We start from the raw sequence: 22,898 nt of genomic DNA, 5'->3' as shown, positions 1-22,898 counted from the left end.
AGGCTTGGCTTTCAAACTGCCTATCTGGTCTCTCGCCATCACCGACCAAGATTAGTGAAACAATAAGACCGAAGCTTATCACAACATTCGTCCCACCGCCACGCAGGAACTGGCATCACCTTGAACAACACCATGCAATGAAAACATAATGATATCCACTCCAGGACGCCGAGTTGCAACGACCCTTTTTGCCAACTTGGGCCTGACCTCGGTTTGCTACAGTAAGCATTCAGACGTACCAGCTTGGCCCCATGTTTTTTTATTTTTTTTACATTGGGTACTCAAGCCTTTAGTGTTTGTGTACACAGCTTAGCGCTCTTGACACACCAACCCCGGCGGCCGAACATTCCCCCACCCCCCCCTCTCCGCACATCACTGCAACTGATAAAGAGATAAGTAGGCGCGAGCGGCGCTATTTCTTCTGCACCCAATCGTCTACCCGCATCTTTCTGTTATCGCCGATGTCGTCTCTCTGTTATCGCCGGCATCGTCTCTCTCTCTCTCTCTCTCTCAACGGGGTACCCGTTCGACCACCCCGGTGTCGCTCTGGGCACTGATAATGCTAAAGTAGACTATGTTCCCGGGTATGTGGGTCTAGGTGCGGGATTATCCTGCGGACCGCGCACGCGCATTTATATATGGTATGTAGAGGAGAAGGGGGTTAGTTTGCGAAGCCGAGCAGGGGGTTGGGGGGGTGGCATGCCGGAACTTTGCGCAGTGTGCTGTCACGGGTTTGAAGCACATAGAGTATATGCAGCCATGTTTAATTCCGCTCTCGAATGTGTATAGGTGAAGATGCATACATATATTAATATATCTTTTTTTCTTTTTCTTTCTACGTTATTCACCGAAACGCTGGGAGACGCAAACGCCGGCGTGTGTGTGACGAGATCTCTTGTTCATTAAGCTCTTCACTTCTTCTTCTTCTTTTTTTGGTTTCTCCCCTTCTGGGGCAAGAAAAAAATTGGAAAGGGCAAGGTGAAAACGGTTGTCTTGTCTGGTCCGATTACAACTGGAAGTTTTTTTTTTCTTTCTGGTTTTCTTGAATAATCCGATCGTTGTGTCTTTTTGTTTTCAAAAACAACGAATACACGAATGCGATAGTAAGGGGACAATGGCGACGCTTAATATCCGCCCTGTGGCCTCGGAGCCCGTGATCTCGAGTATACCAGACGACGACACACCGTACGATGCGAAGCAGCCGTACAATGCAGACGAAGAGGCGCTGGCGGCGCTGGGCTATAAATCTGAATTCAAGCGAGAGTTCTCGCTCTACGCCACATGCGCTGTGAGCTTTGCGATTCTCGGTCTCCTCCCGAGTTTTGCATCGACGCTTTTTTTCAGCATGGGATATGCGGGTACCGCAGGCATGGCTTGGGGGTGGCCGATAGCCATGATTGGGATCCAGTGCGTGGCGATGAGCATGGCGGAGCTGTGTAGCAGTATGCCTACCAGTGGAGGCATGTACTATGTAGCTGCTGTGCTGGCGCCGCCGGCATGGGCGCCATTTGCATCGTGGGTTACGTGCTGGAGTAATTGGCTGGTGCAGATTACTGGGGCTCCTTCTGGTAAGTTTACCCACATACACAGTATTTTCGAAGTTCTTTTTTGGGGGTGGGAGGGAAAGAAGGGATGAGATATGGTGTACTGACTGTGTGATATCTCAGTGAACTACGGTATCTCGTCTATGATCCTCGCAGCAGCAAGTATCACCAACCCATCCTACAAACCAACCAACCTCCACACTTTCCTGCTCGCCTCCTCCATCATGGTCATCCACGCCGTCATCTCCTCCATGCCGACGCGATGGCTCGCGCAGTTCAACTCGGCAGGCTCGACGTTCAACTTCCTCGCCGTCGTCGCTGTCCTCGTCATGATTCCCGCTGGCACTGACCGTCCTGAGCGCGGCCTCTCGCGTTTCACCCCTTCAACCGAAGTCTGGGGCACTATTCACCAGGGAACCTCGTTCCCGCCGGGTATCTGTGTGCTCATGTCGTTTATCGGTGTCATATGGACCATGTCTGGTTGCAGCGCGCCGTTCCATCTCTCAGAGGAATGTTCGAATGCGAACATCGCGGCGCCCCGCGCTATCATTGCTACGTCGAGTATCGGTGGTGTGTTAGGCTGGGCTTTGCAACTCGTCGTCGCTTACACTGTCGTCGATATCCCGGCTGTTATTGCATCACCCCTCGGTCAGCCCTTTGCTGCCTACCTGATGCAGTGCATGACGCAGAAGATGGCGCTGTGCATCCTCGCGCTGACGGTTGTTGCGGGATTCAGTATGGGTCAGGGATGTATGCTTGCGGCGAGTAGAGTCACGTTTGCGTATGCGCGTGATGATGTTTTCCCCGGAAGTAATATCTGGAAGGTGGTTAACCCGTATACTAAGACCCCTGTGAATGCTGTGTGGGGAAATGCGTTTATTGGCATTTGTCTCCTAACACTTATTTTCGGGGGCAATTTGGCGGTTGGAGCGCTGTTTTCGATTGGCGGTATTGCTGCGTTTACGTGAGTTTTACTCAGGATTTCTTTTGGGATGAACCTCTTTTGCTAATACTTTGACCTCTAGCTCTTTCACCATCCCCATTGCTATTCGCGTCTTCTTTGTCGGAGACCGCTTCCGACCTGGCCCGTGGAACCTAGGCAAGTACTCGATCGCTTGCGGTACTGTCGCCTGCTCTTTTGTCGCTCTCATGATCCCGGTTCTCTGCTTCCCCAGTGTCACTGGTTCGCAATTGACGTAAGTTTCTTCCTTTTTTCAACTGCTCTATTATTCGCACACGGGAAACTGACAACTACGACAGCGCTAAAACCATGAACTGGACCTCCCTTTGCTACGGCGCCCCAATGTTCATCATCACATGTTGGTGGTTCATCTCTGCACACAAGTGGTTCACAGGTCCCAAGTTGAATATTGAGCACATGATGATTGGTCGCGATATCGTCGCGGTGGAAGCCCGGGAAGTAGCAAGTGATAGTGATACTGATGGCGCTAACATGTCTTCGGACAAGATTGCCAAATCATGAGATGATACCCCATTGATGATTTTTTGTTATTTATAGCTAGATATCCCATTTTAAGAAAATATTCCCACCAAAGAAATTGACGTTTTTTACATGTTGAATGGAAACAACAAGAAAAGCCCGTGAAATAAATGATGGTTTGCATAGTCTGTTGGAGCTAATGATACATCATGCGCGTCTCTAGAATGGACAGAGTCATAGCCTCAAAGTTTGATAAATGGGCATCATGTGCACATCAGGCCACTTGCTTACACCGACTCTATATTTTAGCTCATATCGATCTGAGCTTTGCTGACGATGTCGTCGGTATAGTAAGCCGTGTTGTGTGAACAAGGAGGCATGACTCCCATGCTTTCGTGGAATCGTACGACAGCAAATTTTGTAATGCATTACCCCTCACCCACTACGATGGCTTCGGCGTATTATTTTTTAGATATCATGGAAGAGAATGATTGAATCGGTGGTCTTATTTGAGTTCTTGTTTCTGTAGATGCAAATGGCTAGGCTTGCCAAAACTGTCGTGATTCAGGCTTCATGTAACGCTGAGCAACATTCAAGTTTAACAAAGATGAAATATAGCTAATAGATGTCGAACGGTTGATAATTGCTCTGAAAATAGGCCCACGAGCATGGAGGCTATACCATGACCCGATTATCTTTGAGTCAGGAGTCTTTCCTAACTTACGCGATGCTTCGCTGCAGTGCCTAATACATGCTGACACGCCCAGCTCAAGTATTTTACAGGTACCGGGTCTAGTCTTCTTGTTCATCTTAAAGCAAAGTGGTGAACATAACTCTAGCATCTCCATCCCACTCATCAGATGTCTGCTGTTCCCCTCCCCGCATCATCTCCATCGTCTGGAAATCGCCTATGAGGCGCCGCAGTGTAGCTTTGTCCGTGCTCCTATAAAGGGCGATGTAGATTGATGCATTAAGTACTCCTAACCTTTTGCATCAACTGCATCTCAGCTTTTATTTCTTCGAATAATTTCAGTGCGTCCGCAGGGAGTATGGTTCCAATCTGTACAGCCATTGCACTGATTTCCTGCATGATTCTAATAGATAGAGGAATCGAATCAATGAGGTTCTGGTGCTCGTACATGCAAAATAGGAAATAAAACTGGGCTTCTTTGTTACTGTAGTCATGCAAGATGTGGTTGAGTACGTGCAACATGGCGACTTGGTATGTTATTCCGTAATTTATGAAATTTGGTTTTGCTCAATGGTCGTAGACGATGCGCTTCAGCTGCTTTATAGATGTCTCAGTCGCCTTTGCCGGTGTTGGTGCGATCGCAGAGAAAGTGTTAAGCCTTGGTTACGGCTCCAAGTCTGCAGAAGGCTGGAAGGGACCCAATATTATAGCATGGAACCATGCGCTACGCTGTGTCAGTCTCTTATATCAATTTGAGATTAACCATCAAAGGCTATGGAAAACACATGGCCGACGGGTAATTCTGCTGGGTAATCGTCAATGGTAAAGAATGCGCCGTAGTAACAGGGGAATAACAAGAAGATCATGGAGGAAACAGCAATAGATTGTTAGTCAAACTTATTCAGAGCTTGACTACAACATTTATCAACAGCTCTAGAAATACCATACACTAAATACATTGATCTGCGACTCTCCAATTGATATACTCATGAAGTCCTGAGCCTTGCAATTTGTCAGCCCACACTCCAATAATCCATCCAGCACTTTCTCCCATTCCATGTACCTCATCCCCCCAAAGCCTTGCTAAGACACATACCATACCCAATATCTGCATGTGTATCTACTTTCTACACCTAAGCAGCACAGTTGTCGAAGGGTCAGAGTACAAAAACTCATCTGCATTCAGATTGGCAGGTCTAGTGGCACCCTCGGGATACTTCATGTCGTACCTAGTGATAAGGCTAGCGAGCACAACCTTGAGTTCATTCGATGCGAAGAAGCGCCCAGAACAAGCGTATTTGCCATGGCTGAAATGCAAATGGTTCTTATCCGTTGTTGCAAATTGATATTTGTGCTCCTGTCCTGGGACTTGTCGCATGTTGTAGTAGCGGTGTCCGTCGAAGGTATCCGCGCTCGGGATGAAAGATGGGTCTTTGGATGTTGCTTCAGAGGCAAGACAGATGTGTGTGCCTTGCGGTAACTGTGTGCCATCGGAGAGGGTGAGTGGAGTTTTGACGATGCGATGGAAGCTTACTGTAGAAGGGGTTAGTTTGCAAAAGAGAAATGATTGAAAGAAAGAAGGGTATGAGGAGGACGTACGTAGACTAGCTGGGCTTAATCGCTGGGACTCTTTCAGGAAGCTGTCCATCTTGCGCATTCTGGCAAGCGTTGGCTTTCCCCATCCTCCATCTTCTTTGAGTACTGTCTCAACCTCTTCTCTCAAGGGCTGAAAGTACTCGGGTCTGGCGCACATGTCATAGATGGCATGCGCACCAGCTCTTGTCGTCGTATCCACTGAAGCCAGGATGAGGATAAGCTGCCGTTGGGCCAACTTTTCCGGCTGTTGTTCGTCTCCCACGCCATTATCCATCATCCACTGCAGGAAGTCGTTTGGCTTGACGTAGTCTGGATCACTCTGCGCTTGGCGTCGGCGGGCGATGATGGGGAGCAGCGCCTTTCTTTCCTGGCGCATATGAGCATATAGTCTCCAGCTCGATGGCAGACACATTGCAACAGCGGGCCGCATCCATGAAGGGAAGCAACGCAGGGCCATGACTGTGATAGTTACTTCTCGGGCGTACCCCATAGAAGCACGAAACCACTCTTCGTTACGACCATCGTGCTCACCGAGGAATACGCGGTTAGAGATTCTCGCAATGACGAAAGCGAGAACTTCATAGATGGGGACCTCGATCCACTCATCTGTTCCATGTTAGCCGATCCGTTATGAATATACATGCATCGCGGGTACACGGACCTCTGCACTCCGGAATGAGTGTATCCATAGCCTGATCTACTTCCTCTTTCATCAATGCAGAATATGCAGCGAGATTAGGTGTCAGTTTAGTCTGGAGAAGATGCGTATGCAAATTTCCCTCCAGCATAATCTCCGAGGCAGTATAAGGCCCGCATATGTTCTGTGTCAATTGTATCAGTATTCAGCAGCTATTGGCATTTGAATTGATTCCCTACCGCGATCAGTGCTTCGACGGAGTTAAGCTTCTCATTGGAGAGATTACGAAGCTCGTCAACATATTTGTTGGGTATGACTACCAAATCTCGGTCATTGCGTGAGAGTTTGAAGACGGCATCCTTGAACTGCGATTTTGTTAGTAGCTTTTCTTCTTCATGTGTTTTCCCTCAGCACGTTACTTTGCGATAGCCCTCGTTGATTTGAGGCTGTGCACCCTTTGAGAAGCGTAGGTGTACAAGGAATGCGGGTTCAAAAATGGACCGATATCCAGCGTACGGAGCCCTGAGAATATGCTTGGACAGTGACGCAGTTTTTAGCACGAATGAGGTGCAATATCCGATCAAGAGAAGATAGATACAAAAGGTCGTAGCACTCGAGCTAATGAACTTGCTATCAAAATGTTGATGATCAGCAGCCACCGAGGCACTTTCATTCATGTAATCCATATTCTTTTGTCCCAGATTTTCTGTTCTTAGGATTTTCAATTTGATCTCATTCAGTGTTGATATAGATATAAGAATTTCTAAAAAGAACCGGCCAAATCTAACCTCTTATCCCATACAACCGCCTGCTATCCCACTGAATGCTTAGGAATCTTATCTACTCAAATCTTACGAATGCGACTTTCGGGCGTTTGAACATGAAGTGGCGCCGCCAGCCAGCACCAGGTGAGGTCTGAACAGGAAGTGTCCGTGACAGGGGATTTCAAAGTGCTCTAGGAATGAGATACGTATCCTAGTTCTGAAACGAGTAACCGAGTTGGGTAAATGGAGAGCTGCTTGGTGGCGGGTGGGATGAGAAAGGGCCCTAATCACCTGCCACTTTCGCAAACAATCCCCCGTCCTCCCTTAACCCCGTTCCGAGGAACACCCCAAGCCCCCTTCCAAGAAGAGATACGTCTCAGTTCACCCCCACTCAGCAAAAAGCCGCCGCCTATGCATCATTGACTGCATGCGCCGACTTCCAAGTCAGACTCATACGACGCTTGAACTCGGTAGTATACGCGGCATCAATGAACTCCACAATACTGTCTATCTTTTCCCCATCTTCGCTCATGGTCAAGGTGAACATGTACTCATTCGTATATTCTCCCGCATCTGTATCCGCTCGATTGCTGCAATGCAATACGACTCTCCGTGTTTCAATATCAACGACCGTCTCGTCATCGCTGATGACCGAAAAGTGAACGGCCCGAAATGCAGACAGCATTGGCCCCATGAATGTTAGGTAGTCGGCGTTTGAGCGTGGAGGTACTTCCAGTGTGGCTGGGAGGGTGTAGTGAATGCAAATGGGGCTTCGGATGGCCATGATAGCCTGCAAGTCCCACTGATTGTAGGATTGGATAAAATTGAGCGCCGTAGCAATGAGCTGATCTCGGCTCGGAGTTGTCCGGGACATAATGGGAAGTGATAAGCTGAAGTTGGATGGGTAAGAAAAAAAGAGAATTTTGCGTCAAATTTATTGTGTTGGTTAGATTATCGCGATTGGTGCAAAGGTGGCATTCTCCACCAAAATTTTCCTCTGGATGGATCTACTTAGTGATGCATATGCATGTGACATGTTTTTTCTGTTTGTACTACATAGGGGAAAGGTATCATGGGATAGCCTAGTCTTCCGGTGAGCAGCACATTACTGTAGCAGAGAGATACACTGGCATGCCTTGCATGAAGAAGAACACGGTGCTCAATAGATATACTAAACCTAATCAGAAGAACACAGCATATAGTGAGTGGAGCAGAGCGTAAAGCATAGGAACAATAGGCTCAAGGATTACAACCAAAGCTTCCTTGGCCTATGATATGGCTTAATCTCTAGTACAACAGAGCTCTTTTTGAGGGGCCAGCGTCTCCACAGATTATAAAAGACAAATATAGCAATGTAACAGATCTGATTGGGTATGCACTGATCCAGACACAAAGAAACATGTGCCCCCCATGGAATTTATTGTACCAACATGGTGTATCCATGTCACTGTGTCCGAGGACCCTCCTGGTAATCTTGTATAGGATGGACGACGACTAATGCATGCAAGGACTGGGACAGCAAGGTAACATTGCTTGTCAGGTGTACACAAGCTTAACCTTGCTTGGCTTGTCAGACGGGCCGTTACCGAGCGCCCCAGCGGATACTCCCACAAACGCCGGCTTTAGAGCCTTTGAGTTTAAACCCGTTAACCCCGACGAGGCAGTGAATGGGTCTCTACAAACTCCGGACACTAACCCCGCTAGCGCGCAAGGCTGCCTTTGGAATAACACAAGGGCTGCTCTTATGCCTGCTTTAGGCAAAGTCTCGAGCTAGGGAAACAAAGTCTTTTGCTACATGACTACATGACATTCCTGAGATTCCAGATACTAATTGGGATACGCCACGAAGCTTGCGACCTTCTTATGAGCTTGTGAGCTCCAGAGATTTTCCGAACACTGCATTCCAATCATGGCGGACCAAAGTATCAAAGACGACGATGTTGTGTCAAACACTACGAACAACGACAGCATGAACGGGACAGCTGTAGACGATGTCGAGAAGACGGTAGCGCCAATCGTCGTTGATTGGGACTCATCAGATGACCAGCAGAACCCCATGAACTGGTCAAAGAACAAGAAGTGGTCTACTATCATTCTGGTGGCATACATCACCTTCGTCACGTAAGTTGATCAGCAAACGTTGCAACAAAGCATTTACTGACTGCGCTTCGATAGTTCATTTGGTTCCACCATCTTTGCGCCTGGTGTCCCAGAGTTGCTCAGAGAGTTCCACAACACCAGCGATGAACTCGCAACCTTTATTGTCTCAATCTACATTCTCGGCTTCTGCGTTGGACCTTTGTTCCTTGCGCCGCTCAGTGAAGTCTACGGTCGCTTCCCGGTCTACTACATTGCCAACATCCTTTTTCTCATCTTCTCCATCGCGTGCGCAGTGAGCTCAGGCATGGGTATGTTCATCATCTTCCGCTTGTGTCAAGGTATCACTGCCTGTCCTCCACTGGTACTTGGTGGAGGAACCATTGGCGATTTGATGGCTCCGGTTGATCGAGGGCAGGCCCTCACCATCTGGTCAATGGGACCTCTACTTGTAGGTCATTCAAAGATGTTAAGTTAACGACTGAGCTGACTGGCGATACTAGGGACCCGTGATTGGACCTGTGGTTGGTGGCTTCATGGCTCAGAATATTGGGTGGCGTTGGACCTTTTGGTTTACTGCAATCATGGTAAGAATAGAAACCCGCCATACGCAGAAAGGCAGCTGACAACATCCAGACTGGCGTCGGCGTCATCGTGTCGCACTTCATCCTACGAGAAACCTATGCACCGACTCTGCTGGGCAAGAAAGCTGCGCGACTTCGAAAAGAAACAGGCGATCCCAACTACAAGTCGAAATTCGATAAAGGCTTGAGCTCAAGCCAACATTTCAAGGCGGCTATCATTCGCCCGACCAAGATGCTGTTCTGCTCACCCATTGTCGCCATCCTCGCCCTCAACATGTCCATCATCTACAGCTATCTCTACTTCCTCTTCACAACATTCACATTCGTCTTCAAAGGCCAATACCACTTCAACGCCGGAGAGTCTGGCCTCGCATACCTAGGCCTAGGTGTAGGCTTCATCCTTGGACAGTTCGGCGTCGGCAGTGCTGCGGACAAATACTACAAGCGGAAAGCAGCCGAGGGACCCACAAAACCGGAACACCGCCTCCCTCCCCTGATTGTCGGTGCGTTCCTGATCCCTGCAGGTCTGCTGTGGTACGGTTGGACGGCTGAGTATGAAGTGCACTGGATCGTGCCTATTATTGGGACTTCGTTCATCGGCCTCGGCATCATGTGCGCTTTCCTTCCCATCCAGATGTATCTCATTGATACGTTTGGTGTCTACGCCGCAAGCGCCTTGGCCACGAACACTGTGGTCAGATCGTTGTTCGGAGCCGTCCTGCCATTGGCTGGACGTCGTCTGTATGCTGCTCTTGGACTTGGCTGGGGCAACAGCACCTTGGCTTTCATTGCTCTTGCCATGACTCCAGTTCCGTTCTTGTTACTCAAGTACGGTGAGCGGATTAGGACACACCCAAGGTTTCAAGTTAATCTGTAAATCTGCTTGATAGACGAGCCATTCCCTGCGTTCTTTCAGTATCGAAAAACAAAGGCTTTGTGGGGTTTGGGTTTAGGCAATACGAGTTGGCGCGACGGTGCACGCTAGATGGACATGTGATGGTACTCGGCTTCGAGAGCCGAAAAATGTTAGATTTTTTATCCTCATAATTCTTTGTAATCATAACTATTTCTACTCGATACATGCTACATGAATCTGCAGCTAAAGCTACAAACCGGGAAAGTGGGAAAACCCAGACCAAGCGGGCTAGCCCACCAAAACGAACAACCTTTACTACTCATTGCCAACACCACCTTAGTATTATTTCAATAAAAAATCACCCTCAATAATTGCAGTTATACTATACTTTCTATACCCAAGCGAACGATAAGTAAGATGACATTAGTAGTGTTGCAGCAGGAATACGTGTTTCAAGCGTGCTTCGTACCATTAGTGTTGTGCGATTTCATCCCCAACTTACCGGATCGATCGACCGGCTACTCTCAAGTGCACTTGTCCAAAAGCGTTATCCGCTGGCCCACACTGTCAAGACATCCCCCCAAAACAGTGTGCAGAATGACTCGTAGGGTGCCCTTTCGAACCCCAACCAAGAACTTCAGACGTACAGAACTCAGGAAGTTTGATTACACCCGCTAATACGAATCGCCAATGGCCCGGCTTGGCCTAGAGCTTAACTGATTTTCAGTTATGATTGAAGAATCTTAGACTAGCTATATTGAGATTGCAAAGTGGACCGTTCTCCACAGCTCGAATAGCCCCCATCCCCATCCCCACCCCCCCTTGCTAGCGGACTCCACCGGATCGACGTCAGGGTTCTGTGCGCCTAACTTACTCTTGACTTCTAGCTCCCAAAGACTGATATCGCGTTTCACACTCTAAGCTCCAACCTTCCTTTCAGTGAATTTCAAGTTCAAAGGTCCCATGGCTGCGGTGAATTGCGTCTTCATGTCCCGTTCAAACGCCGTTCCGTCGTCGCCATCCGCAAGGCAGATGTCGAATCGGTAGAGTAGTTTTGCGGCTGTTGTACGCAGATTCATGAGTGCGAGAGGTTTACCAATGCAATTGTAAGGTCCTGCGGAAAAGGGTGCGTAGGCACCTTTTTCCTTGCCGGAGGTGGTGGAGGATTTGTACCAGCGTTCGGGTAGGAATTTGTGGGCGTTTTTGTAGATGGCTTCGCCTAGAGATATCATGGTTAGTTTTCGCGATGCAAAGGTCTAGTGGGTTGGGAAGGGAGGGGATTGTTAAGACTTACTTCTCCCAATAACGTATTGTGGGCACGAGACGGTAGTGTTGCCGGGTATGAACGTGCCGCCAATCTCGATACCTCCAGGAGGCGTCTTACGTTGTAGGCCAGTGCCAACAGGTGGATGAAGTCGTAGCGTCTCATCGATGACTGCGTTCAGATGCTCAAGATATTGGAGTGGTTGGTGCACAATGTCACCATTGGGACCCATGTGGGGTGCGATTTCTTGTCGGATTAAATCAATGTGTTTTGGATTTTGGACGAGCTCGTAGAAAAGACTTGCCAAAGTTGTTGCGGTAGTGTCACTGCACCCAATTTAGCAAGGTCAATGCGCAAACTTAGAGGCTATACTGACCTTCCAGCGACGACAATAAGTTGCGTGTCGCCTTGTAACACCTTTAGCTCTGCGCCAGATGGTTTAGATCCATTATAGGGTTTGAGCAACGTGTAGAGGATATCCGAAGTGATTGTCGTCTTCTACATCTCAGGTTAATACATCAAACTCATCTGGCTGTTAGGTTGGGCATATGTACTGTCATTCTCTCATCTAACTTATCACAGCAATAACGTATAAAGCTCCACCATCCGTTTGCTGCAAATGGTATCGACACTAATACCCGAAACATCCAAGTCGGCAACATCAGTCCCAATGGCGTCAGTGCCTCGCCCACCAATTGCACTGCCCAATGCAACTGATCAGTCTTAAGCATATCGAATCCCTCGCCGAATGCCAGATCTCCCATAACATCGAAGGTGTAAAGATTGAACAGCTCAGTCACGTTTGTAGAGCTGTCCTTGGAGACTGCAGTTTCGATTTTTCCAATGAGTTGTTCCTGAAACACACTCATTCTTCGCTCGTAGCCGCGCATTGACTTTTCGCCAAAAGCCTGGCTCCAGATTCGTCTTCTTTGGTCATGCAGGCTGCGGTTCCGCGTTGTTTGCATGGAGACCATTGGAAGGGTGAGATCATACCAGTCTGCCTTGCTACATTGTGACTGGTGTCCGTAGATTGCTTGTACAGCTTTTGGGTGTGTAATGGAGAGATCGGAAGAACCAACGCGGACGAAGGAACCGTAGGTCTCGTGCAAAGAGAGAAGCTTTTCGTGGGCGTTAAGTCTGGTAAGGTGCAGGGAGAGGTACAAGTTGGAGATCCGAGAGCCCAGAGGGCCAGGGAAATGACGGAGGGGGCTGAAGAACAGACGATAGGTAACAAGGCTAGTGTAGAGGCCAGCGAGATAGATGAAGATAAGTGCAAGAGCGTCTTTCAAGTTCGCGCCAACGTCGAGAGAGTAGGTCAAGGTTGTAAACGAGACATAGGTCATGAGGACGAGCAGTAGAAGCTGCAGATAACGTATACCGTGCATATGATGTTCAGAACCATGTAGGTAAAAGATGTGAGTAGCTACTCCTGCAAACAGGATCAAAAGATTGCGAAAAAACGACATTCTGGGTTGAGGGTTGCAAACTTTGGGGGGCTGAAATTTGTCCAGATATGCTGTCTGCCTAGTGATGCCTTTCCAAACAAAGTCCGCTTCAAACTGTGGAGACGCACGGAAAGAAAATTCCGGTAAGTGTGGTTACATATCCAAGCGTGTTGCATGTTGAAGGAGGAGACTACTTGGGATGCTGGCAGCATATGGTGGGCGCCGACTTGCGGTAGCTGCAAGCCTGCGCCCATGAACTGATGTCGCACCCACGGTATCGCCGATTTCCCCTTTAGGTAGAGTCTTTATTCCTCGGGACAGGGACTGTTGTTCCGTGTGTGCAGCCATGTAGTCTCGTTGCATCTCCGGTGTGTACCCCAACAGTTTCACCTCACTTGAGTACTTTGTGTGTACGTGTTTTTCGGTCCGTCTATCAGAAACTGATCCGGAGCTGTATTGCAATTGCGTTTTTGAGGGGCGTATTAATGACTGGTTGAGCTAGCATGGCTCTTCGACCGCAAAAGTGGACCCTGCATCTTAACGAGGTGTCAAGTATCTTAGTTAGTATGTATCTTATCCAGCATCCGTGGGGTTTTAGTGAGCTTAATCAATATAAGCCGCGCGGAGGCTAGGGAAGTGCCTAAGGCGACCCGTTCCCGCGGACACAACTGCCGTGCGTGGCTAACGAGTCCTTGGCGTTTCGTCGGACGCGAAAGCCACTACTGGACTTAAGATACTATCTCCAGATAATCTCGGCTATACTAGGTACGTAGCTACGTATCAAAAGCATGTGCAGTGTTCCAGAACAGTCTTAAGAGACGGCTGATGGCTGGTCAGTAAGCCATGGCACCCATGTTTTTTTTGTTTTTAAGTGGCAGTAACAGCCGCCTCACAAACGCCTCACAGACGCCTCTCGACTAGATATCCTGGTCATAGTAAGCGACTAGTCATTTCCTCGGTCATAACAACCATAATAGTCTGAATATAGCTATGCGTATCGTTGTTAGAACCCTAGTAGACACCTTGTTTTCTCAATCTGAGTTAGGCTAAAACTATACCACCGGAGCTTACCCCTGCACACCTGCATGTTACACATCTGGTTCCATAATTCAGCATATCGAAAGATACCTATCAGGCAAGGATTTCTGTTACGTTGAATCATGACCTTTGCTACGTCGATGAAAACTAGCTACCCATGTATGCAAGAGAAGATACAACTGTCGGTGACTACAGTACTCCTGTTTTACGGCTTCGGCCCGTATTTTTGATGTGTGGAAGCCGTGAGGTTCTCAGAAAGGCAAATATATGGAGTCCTGTAGTGATGAGGCCTCGTACGAGAGTGAGTGCGGTGGGGAAGTAACCTATTGAAGGAAAGTATAGCCTTCTTGCCGACACCTGCAGCCCTCCAGATAAGGGACCAAAGCCCAGAATTTCTTGCTCTCCAAGCATCTCATTTTCACCTTCAGTTTTCCAAACATGAATCAATCCAACCAATCCACTCTATTCACTCAGTCCACTCATTCGGCCTTCTATGAAGGTAGGATGTCCAGCTCACCATCTTTCATGGTCGGACTTGTCATTCTTTCCGTTACCTCGGCGTACCTCTACTTCGTCATCAGCGACTTCCTGCAGACGTTCTTGAAGCGTCCCGCACACTTCTTGCCTTTCAAGTACATCCAGCGTATCAACCCCACCAAAGTTGACGTTCCTCTCGTGGAGATAAAAGAAGAAAGTAACTATCGTGAGCTCCTGGCACTCAGATCTCAGCAGGTATTTGAGGTCTTAACCAAAAACAAAATAGTTTTTTTACTGACACAAAATAGTATCCTGATAGGCCATACAAGTTTCTTCACCACCCTGGTGAAATTGTAATCCTACCATTCAAGTACATGGACGCAATCAAGAATGCACCAGAGGGCAAATTGAGCTTTCAGCAGGGATCGTTCGATATGCTTATGGGTGAACATACGGGCATTACAGGAAATGACCTGGAGATGGCAACACTGATCCGAAGGGATGTGGGACGCTTGCTGGACCGTGTGTACACAATCGTGGACGATGAAGCAATGGATGCCTTGAAGAACGAGATCGGTCCTTGTGAAGGTCAGTTTTGAATTTCCTCAGAATTTTTTCCGAGCCTTGAGTAAAATGATCTGACTGACCCAAAAACAGACTGGACAGAAGTCACGCTGCTGCCCAAGACTGTGCGCATGATTGTCAAGGTTTCCCAACGTGTCTTCGTTGGCGAGCCGCTCTGCCGTGATGAGCGTTGGGTGAGTCCAAGCACTTTTTACTTTCATCCTCAACATCCACTAATACTTCCTAGCTTGAAACTATCCTCAACTGCACTGCTGCTTCTTTTGGAAGTGTCACCAAACTCTGGACATACAACTGGCTGACTCGACCCTTTGTCGCCTGGCGCGATCCTGGTCTTCGCTCAATTCGCCAGTACAAAGAAGAAGCTCGCGAGTACGTCACCATCATTTTTCACTATTTGCAACAATGTTTTTCTTACTGATTCTTTGCCGATAGACTTATCCGACCTGTTCTGGATCAGCGCCTCAAGGATTTGGAAGACCCCGACTTCAAGGCGCCCCCAGATCTGATCCAGCTGGTCATTGACGGGTTCAAAAATGGCAAAGGCCGAAATCTTGAGACTCAAGTTGCTACCCAGATTGGTACTGGTCGAGCTGCCCTCTTCACCACTGGCGTCACCGTCTTTCACCTTATTTACGATCTTGCGGCTCATCCAGAATATATCCAGCCTTTGCGCGAGGAGGTCATTAAGCTGTGCGATGTGCCGATGAACCGGGTCAATGTGGCCAAGTTGGTCAAATTGGACAGTTTTATCCGCGAGTGTCAGCGCTGGAGCAAGTTCTTGCTGAGTAAGTCTTCTACCGCTTTAAGAATCACCCAGACCATCCAGCAATCAACTAACCAAGATTATTTAGTTGGAACAATGAGGAAAGTCATCCAGCCGCTAACGTTGCCTGACGGTACCGTGCTGCCAGTCGGCACGTTACTGGCTGTTGATACGCAGAACGCAGTCTTTAATAACTCTACACTTGAAGATTCCCACAAATTTGATGGGTTCAGGTTCGAAAAACTCCGCGCGCAAGAAGGCAATGCGATGAAATTCCAGGTACGTCCCTTACATCACGCAACTACTGGTTTCCTACTAACGACAATATCTAGGCGGTCACTACCGGAGCGGACCATCTTGTTTTTGGTTATGGTTCACAGGCATGTCCAGGGCGCTTCTTCGCTATTCACGAAGCGAAGGTGGCGCTCGCACGTGTTCTTCTCAATTACGACTTCAAGCTGAAGGAGAAGCCTGTGGACAGCCCAATGGCGAGAGTGGTCGGAGTCCTGACGACCGCTGATCCCTCTGTGAAGTTCTTGTTCAAGAGCAGGAAATAGAGTATTGTTTTTTCTACCATTCTGTTCTTTCAGAATACAGTCAATGTGGGAGATTCGGTACTATAGTTGTCGCTTGACAGCCAAGCATATGCGTCGTTGGCACTGAGATGCATTCTAAGAAATTGTTGTCATACATAAATTGAGAGTTCATAATTACTTTTTTTCACGCTGGAAACAAGAGGATTTCACAATATTCGAGTAGTCAAGCTTCATGACAAGTGCGATGAGCTTATCGTGAACTCAACAAGAACCACTGTGGAAGTGAGGGTCAGTGTTGGAATTCAATGCCACAATACTCTCGCATAGGTCAGACTTGCTAAGAAAGACCATTCTTTCAGCACTAGGTGTCCATTTAAGCTTACTAACTAAGGAAAGTAGCTTGGCAGCCCGGATCCGAGGAGCTTGTTAGCTGCAGCTCTGACAGACCGAGAGATATCCGCCTGACATCCTTGCATACAGTTTTGATCCACCGCTTCTTTTCAGCTCATGCTGTATGTCTGATAGTTCGGTCTAAATCGACTAAGTGCCTCGGGATCACCTCCACGGGCGTGTGCTTGATCGCTTCGCTCATATGCATGACCTATTCATGTCCCCGTTGGTCGGCGAAACCGAGTCTCACCCTTCCCTGTCCGATATACCCTACCTATACGGAACCGAGAAAACATGGTTCCCCAGGTTAGCTACCATGAATCGTATTTCTGCGGGATTTCCGGGATGTGGTACTCCCACAGTTCATAATGAGTTCGGCATATTTTCGGCACCCCTGTCATGTATCAATATAACCCTTGGACAACCAATGTGCACTAGTGCCGTAAGCATCTGTGGATGCATCTTTTGAAATGTGGCATGTGTCATTCAGATGTCGCTTATGTTAGGCCCGACTTCTCTTGCAGTTGCTGTATACGTGTCTCTGTACCTAGCTCTAGTCAGGTATTCAGCCGGACAGCATTGGTATGTTGCCATTGAGGAGATAGTGCACTCGAATCATGTACAGATAGTACCGGCCGTATAGAGGTATTCGTCACTAGCTCTGCAAATACCGGTCAGCAACGCGTATTCTTGTTCTTGAAATGAATTTGAAACCATAGTCCCACTGCAAGGAGATACTCTGGACGGCTAGGTTACGCAGAATCGTCTCACTTCTCGGTTGCGATACTTGGAACAGTTCCTTAATATCGATTTTACCTCCGAGCTCTTTCAGCTCAGACAAGGCATCAGGTCTGGGGGCATCCTATCATAGGTGTATTAGCATATCAAAATTCACATATATAAGCAAGCTCAGCAATACCAACCAGCTACAACTTTCATTCACTACATCCAAACTCAACTTCCACCATGAATTCATTACTCAACCTCGTTATTTTTGTCCTTGAGCAGCTTGCCAAAGCCAAGAAAGGTGGGAAAATAGACGACCTTCTCCTCCCCCTTGCTTTGAACCCAAAGCTACTCGTAGCCCCACGGGATCATGTATATGCAGCTGCAGTTGCCTATGCTTACGATCCGGTGCCAAACATACCCCAGTACATTCGTCCCAAGTATGCATCTTTTCCTCAGCATGCATCTAGGCCAAATGAACACATTAAAAACAACACCATTCGGTTACGACCGCAGGCAGCTGGACTTCCATACCGATCGAGTTTCGATTATGTCCGGGCTGCCAAGTACTGGAAGGCAAATCTGGAAGAGACCATCAAGGTCCTTGAGCTGATCACTACCGACACTTCCACTGTTGATGTCGAAGTCGGCAACGGTATAACATTAGCCAAGCTTGCGAGAAAAGAGCTGCGTCCAGGCCTCGAAAATCGTATGGTAATCGCAACAAGTCACATGTTTCCAAGTGGAGATGAGCGGCAGATTCGGATCATAGCCACCTTGATGATCATGTATTTCGTCTTCGATGGTGAGTTAAAGCCACTGTCACATTTACAATACATGAAGGTAACCAAACACAGATAAGATAGAAGAAAGTGAAGGTTCAGCGGTAAGATTATCTAGAGACAAATCCACGCTGGATTCAGACTGACAATTTGTAGCTTTCGGATCTGAGGGACGATTTCTTCAGCCGATTTGATGGCCCCAAGGCTAGACGATCACAGAGAACACCGAGTGCACTTCAGAACCATTTGGATGAAACAGTGGCCGGCATATACGAAGAAGATGCTGCAGGTGGTAACGGGGGACACGAGATGCTTGAAGCACTGCGAGGTGCCTTCCGCTGCGTTCACCCAGAGGGCAACTTTCCCACAGTCGACAGCTACCTTGCATTTAGGAGATTGAACGTCGGGGCGAGGTAAGTGATCCTCTTCACCATTTCAACCTCACATACGCTGAATACTAATTCTTGCTAGATTCGTGATCGCGGCGGCAAAGTTCACTATCAAGTCTAATGTTGACGTTTCAGACCCGCGCTTTGCCAGATTCTTGAGTTTGATCGGAGACCACCTCGGCCTTGTCAATGACCTTGCGTCGTACGAGAAAGAGGCACGGGCACTTAGCACAGGAGAAACCAAGGACATGATCAATATCGTTGCCGTGATGCACAACTTGATGTCCCTTCCAAGCGAAAAAGCGGCTAAAGCGGCAGCCTTTTCTTACTTGTTGCAGGTGGAAACATGGATAATGGAGGAAATCGAGCGGCTGGCAGCGTGGGAAAAGCTGAAAGACGAGGAGTGGTGGTTCCTTGAGGCCGTGTTCCTTTCAGCGACCGGGAATACGTTTTTCTGTATGACTAGTTCGCGTTATAGTGGAGAAGCTGCAAAGATTAACTAGCAGGTATATCAGGTGTTGTACAGGGTTGGTTGGTTCGGCCAGATACGTCCAGATTGTAAAGCGTGCAAAGCCGGGATATGCTGCGGGACTTCTGCATGGGTCGTGTTCAAAAAGGTCCCGTGCATTCCGAGGTTACATATAAAAAAAGTTCCCCCGATGGTACCACTATATCATTTCTCATCAATACAAATCGATAATTTTTCTTCTAAAATATCTTATTCAGCCAAGTGTTCTCTCATAGCACTCTTTGCAATGGCAGCAACTAGCAAGTACATGCGTGCGATTGGTAGGGAATCCACACGCCATGCTGCGAGCCCCTCTCACCTGGAACCACATCTAGCTGGGGATGTGCTGACGACTTACTCTAGATATCCGTGGCAGCTCCGGTCCTGCCACTGCTCTCTTTATTAACAAAGAGGTATTAAGGCCCACACCAGGTCCCGATGAATGCCTCGTTCGGGTGCATGCCTTTGGTCTCAACCGGGGCGACATCGTGCAGCGTCAAGGACTGTACCCAACACCGCCCACTGCACCCAAAACTCTTGGATTAGAGTTCAGTGGCGTTGTTGTAAGTGTTGGTAAAGCAGCAGGAGAATGGTGGGGTGTGGGTGCTGAGGTGTTTGGCCTTGTATACGGGGGCGCGTACGCAGAGTACGTCGTTGCGCACAAGAACCTGTTGATTGCAAAGCCCGCAAAATTGAGCTGGGCCATGGCGGGCGGCATGTGTGAGTCCTGGTTCACAGCACTACAGGCACTACACATGGTTGTTGGTGAAGAGCTTTCTTCGAAGCGGTCCATTCTCTGGAATGCTGGTGCATCGACAATCTCAATATGCGGTATCCAGATATCACTTGCCATGGGCCTCAAAGTTTTCGCAACAACAAGGCAAGACTCAAAGAAGAGCTTTTGCATCAAGGAGTTGGGGTGCACAGGTGCGATCAATACGCGCGATTTTCCGGAGCCCAAAGCGTGGGTTGATGAGATTAGACGGATGAATGACGGCGAGGGCATCGACGTCATAATCGATTTCATCGGCGGTTCGTGCTTCACCTCACTACTCGACCTGGCTGCTCGTGATGGTAGGATCGTCAATCTCGGCCTGCTGGGAGGTGCAAGGACGGAGCCCATGGCAATTGACATAAGCCCGTTCGTTATGAAAAGACTACGCTATGAAGGAAGCACGTTGAGAAGCCGCGATGTCGAGTATCAAGCAAAAATACGGGCATTGTTTGAATCTATCGTCCTTCCGAAGATATTGGACGGAGGTTTCAACCATCACATTGAGGAACCGTTCAACTGGGAGGACATTGTAGCGGCTCATGAGCTGATAGAAAGCAATAAGACAATGGGGAAGATTGTTTGTGACATCGACTGGTAACAGTTCGTAACACCAGTAGCATACATAGTACAACCCAATGCAAATTACTCATAACATATACATGCTCTCTCACCCTGTCATCATCATGTCTCATTAATTTTCAAAAGCTCCTTTGGATCAACATTTCAAATCGCGACTATCAGCGTCATGGAGCATCCAGTACATTACAATAATTAACAAAGAAAGAGGTCGATGATCAACAACACCCTTTCTGTTACAGACGTACCCGGGAGCGCGCGATGCTAACATGGATGGAATTCTATGTATGAGCTAGCTAGCCCCAGATTAGAATATATGGGAATGTATTGACAAACACATGGCACTTTCTCTAGCAACACAAGAAATAGAGGGGATCTAGTTATGCAGCTCATGGTGGCTGTACAATGGCTGTGTCGGCGCTGCGCACCACCGCTACCTCCAACACTACAAAACGCATTGCACCCCCTGTCCGTCTACTGGGGTCTCTTGAAATCGAATTTGAATCCATAGTTTTTCCCGTCAGACGATTGCTATCATTATTGTACCACTCGCTATATGCATCCCTGTTCTGGTGCTTTTATATCAATATTTTCCGTACTTATAATCCCTGCAAGACTCCAGAATCAGTTATATAAATCTCACCCCTATGCCGTGCCCTCGGCCTGTACGCTCTCTAATGGCAGCATATGCAAGCCACAGGCGCAGGCTTGCCAACCATTCAATCAGCACGAGTAGCCGCTGTGGCGAGAGGGCGTGACGATTAGCCAAGAAAATACGCGCCATCGTCAAATCTAAATTCCCTTCTCGGACACGCCAAGTCCTACACCCTCAACTATGTGGGCAAGGCATGTCAAGTCATACCCCTATTTCGCTTCAGCCCAAGTTGCCGACTTTCCCTGTTCAAATGGAGTTCGTTTCAGCTAGAATCTAACCATATACCAAGCAGCTATACCTCTTCTACTACAGGCATCCATCCTAGACCTTTCATCCCACTTCATAATAGTTCAATATCATGTCTCTTTGCACCGAATGCGAAGCCCTCGTTTCACTCCTCCATGACCGCATGAACGGGAAAGGCAAATACAAATTGCACAAGAGCGTATCGGAGATTTTGAAATATTCCCCCGATTGCGATCTGTGCAATCTTGTCATCTCGGTAGAATTCAAGTGGCAAGATAATTTCGAGTTTCCAGTCGCCTCCCTTAGTTACTTCAATAATGAGAGTGCCATCCGTGCTTCGGAGGGGGAACTTTCGACGAATCTAGGTATTGATAAGAAGGTGAAAGTTGGAATTTCAGTTGATGTCTGCGAGAGGGTCAGCGAAGTGGTATTCGAATTCCAATGGATGAGCCTGGAAGCCGAGATCCGACGCGGCAAAGTCTGCCTTGCGGTTTGGAAAGACACGCCCTGCGCCGACGTCCCTCTAGAGAAAGAATGTCCACGCCACAAACCCAACTTTATCTCTGAACACATATTAGAGCGCCAGCCTGTGGATAATCGGTGGGCCCAGTTCCAATCGTGCGCCTCGAGCGATGTCGCGTATCGGAAATATGGCTCTCTGGTCGACGACGAGTCGGAAGAGACGCTAAACTATCTCAATGAGTGGTTGCGCGTTTGTGAATGGTCTCACGGACCCTGTAGGCGCTCGCTCGCGGGAAAGGGGATCGACGGCCGGTATCCAAAGTTCGATGGATTATGTTTCCCGTGGGAAGACACTGATGCGCCGCTCCCGCACCGTGTTCTCGCCATATACACGGACCACGTCAAATTGGTCGAAACAAAAGAGGGTCAAACAGGGTGTTATGTTGCGCTTAGCCACTGCTGGGGTAACTCGGAGAACCATCCACTCAAGACAACCAAGGGAAATTATGCTGAGCGTCTCGCGGGTATCCTACTAAAAGACTTACCGAAAACCTTCAGAGACGCTGTCAAGGTCACAAAACATATTGGCGTAAATTACCTCTGGATTGATTCTCTTTGTATAATCCAAGATGACATTGAGGATTGGAAACAGGAAGCCGCGAAAATGGGAGCTGTTTACGAGTACGCTCGCCTCACCATTGCGGCCGCGGACGCCAGAGACAGTACGGAAGGCTGTTTTGTGACTGCAAGACAAGACCTTGAAGACATACACAAGAGGATAAAGGCTGCAAAGGCGGAAATCCTTACTGAAATGAGTGCCCCAGTGAAAGAAGAAAATACAGAGAGAGCAAATTTCGCACAAAGAACGTCGCCGCTGAATCCACCTCGGATCACTATTCAAACCATAGGGAGAAACAATGTACCGGTGACAATCCATCTCGCGGCAACACCATGGCAGAACTACCACCCGTATTACACTCGCCTGGCATCTTCTACGCACCAACTTCGAGTTTTTCAGAATAGGTGTAATTTTAGCTCATTATATACAAATCCATCCCAAGAAATCGATTG

General features: G+C 48.2%; 10 protein-coding genes across 10 annotated transcripts; 7 read left to right on the top strand and 3 right to left on the bottom strand.

Moving 5' to 3' along the window:
• Positions 1-1,114: 1,114 nt before the first annotated feature.
• On the top strand, positions 1,115-3,027 carry COCMIDRAFT_98133 (uncharacterized protein; the record flags this gene model as incomplete). Its single annotated transcript, XM_007690851.1, has 4 exons — positions 1,115-1,568; positions 1,668-2,508; positions 2,570-2,740; positions 2,805-3,027. 4 exons carry the CDS (start codon positions 1,115-1,117, stop codon positions 3,025-3,027), a joined length of 1,689 nt encoding a protein of 562 aa, XP_007689041.1.
• Positions 3,028-4,796: 1,769 nt separating this feature from the next.
• On the bottom strand, positions 4,797-6,595 carry COCMIDRAFT_6219 (uncharacterized protein; the record flags this gene model as incomplete). Its single annotated transcript, XM_007690820.1, has 5 exons — positions 4,797-5,209; positions 5,276-5,878; positions 5,934-6,093; positions 6,149-6,274; positions 6,329-6,595. 5 exons carry the CDS (start codon positions 6,593-6,595, stop codon positions 4,797-4,799), a joined length of 1,569 nt encoding a protein of 522 aa, XP_007689010.1.
• A 487-nt stretch (positions 6,596-7,082) lies between these two features.
• COCMIDRAFT_37702 (uncharacterized protein) lies at positions 7,083-7,547 on the bottom strand (the record flags this gene model as incomplete). The annotated part of the gene is made up of 1 exon (XM_007690840.1): positions 7,083-7,547. One exon carries the CDS (start codon positions 7,545-7,547, stop codon positions 7,083-7,085), a length of 465 nt encoding a protein of 154 aa, XP_007689030.1.
• A 1,095-nt stretch (positions 7,548-8,642) lies between these two features.
• On the top strand, positions 8,643-10,231 carry COCMIDRAFT_98256 (uncharacterized protein; the record flags this gene model as incomplete). The annotated part of the gene is made up of 4 exons (XM_007690850.1): positions 8,643-8,794; positions 8,849-9,221; positions 9,274-9,357; positions 9,407-10,231. 4 exons carry the CDS (start codon positions 8,643-8,645, stop codon positions 10,229-10,231), a joined length of 1,434 nt encoding a protein of 477 aa, XP_007689040.1.
• Positions 10,232-11,127: 896 nt separating this feature from the next.
• COCMIDRAFT_98257 (uncharacterized protein) lies at positions 11,128-12,940 on the bottom strand (the record flags this gene model as incomplete). The annotated part of the gene is made up of 4 exons (XM_007690849.1): positions 11,128-11,429; positions 11,505-11,800; positions 11,851-11,972; positions 12,029-12,940. The coding sequence occupies 4 exons, from the start codon at positions 12,938-12,940 to the stop codon at positions 11,128-11,130; spliced, it is 1,632 nt and encodes a 543-aa protein (XP_007689039.1).
• A 1,802-nt stretch (positions 12,941-14,742) lies between these two features.
• Positions 14,743-16,339, top strand: COCMIDRAFT_98236 (uncharacterized protein; the record flags this gene model as incomplete). The annotated part of the gene is made up of 6 exons (XM_007690848.1): positions 14,743-15,022; positions 15,092-15,192; positions 15,246-15,388; positions 15,452-15,804; positions 15,871-16,061; positions 16,115-16,339. Coding segments are annotated over 6 exons (1,293 nt in total), but the record flags the coding sequence as incomplete, so codon positions are not given.
• Positions 16,340-16,925: 586 nt separating this feature from the next.
• On the top strand, positions 16,926-17,413 carry COCMIDRAFT_27215 (uncharacterized protein; the record flags this gene model as incomplete). Its single annotated transcript, XM_007690831.1, has 3 exons — positions 16,926-17,150; positions 17,266-17,290; positions 17,334-17,413. The coding sequence occupies 3 exons, from the start codon at positions 16,926-16,928 to the stop codon at positions 17,411-17,413; spliced, it is 330 nt and encodes a 109-aa protein (XP_007689021.1).
• Positions 17,414-17,674: 261 nt separating this feature from the next.
• COCMIDRAFT_37699 (uncharacterized protein) lies at positions 17,675-19,108 on the top strand (the record flags this gene model as incomplete). Its single annotated transcript, XM_007690839.1, has 5 exons — positions 17,675-17,719; positions 17,783-18,239; positions 18,319-18,320; positions 18,373-18,629; positions 18,688-19,108. The coding sequence occupies 5 exons, from the start codon at positions 17,675-17,677 to the stop codon at positions 19,106-19,108; spliced, it is 1,182 nt and encodes a 393-aa protein (XP_007689029.1).
• Positions 19,109-19,360: 252 nt separating this feature from the next.
• On the top strand, positions 19,361-20,486 carry COCMIDRAFT_37698 (uncharacterized protein; the record flags this gene model as incomplete). Its single annotated transcript, XM_007690838.1, has 2 exons — positions 19,361-19,394; positions 19,477-20,486. The coding sequence occupies 2 exons, from the start codon at positions 19,361-19,363 to the stop codon at positions 20,484-20,486; spliced, it is 1,044 nt and encodes a 347-aa protein (XP_007689028.1).
• Positions 20,487-22,107: 1,621 nt separating this feature from the next.
• Positions 22,108-22,566, top strand: COCMIDRAFT_72540 (uncharacterized protein; the record flags this gene model as incomplete). Its single annotated transcript, XM_007690847.1, has 1 exon — positions 22,108-22,566. A coding segment is annotated over one exon (459 nt), but the record flags the coding sequence as incomplete, so codon positions are not given.
• Positions 22,567-22,898: the final 332 nt, after the last annotated feature.

Source organism: Bipolaris oryzae (genome assembly GCF_000523455.1).
Source record: "Bipolaris oryzae ATCC 44560 unplaced genomic scaffold scaffold_86, whole genome shotgun sequence".
Classification (NCBI taxonomy): Eukaryota; Fungi; Ascomycota; class Dothideomycetes; order Pleosporales; family Pleosporaceae; genus Bipolaris; species Bipolaris oryzae.
The sequence above is the reverse complement of the archived record's forward strand: the minus strand, read 5'-3'. Positions and strand labels throughout refer to the sequence as shown.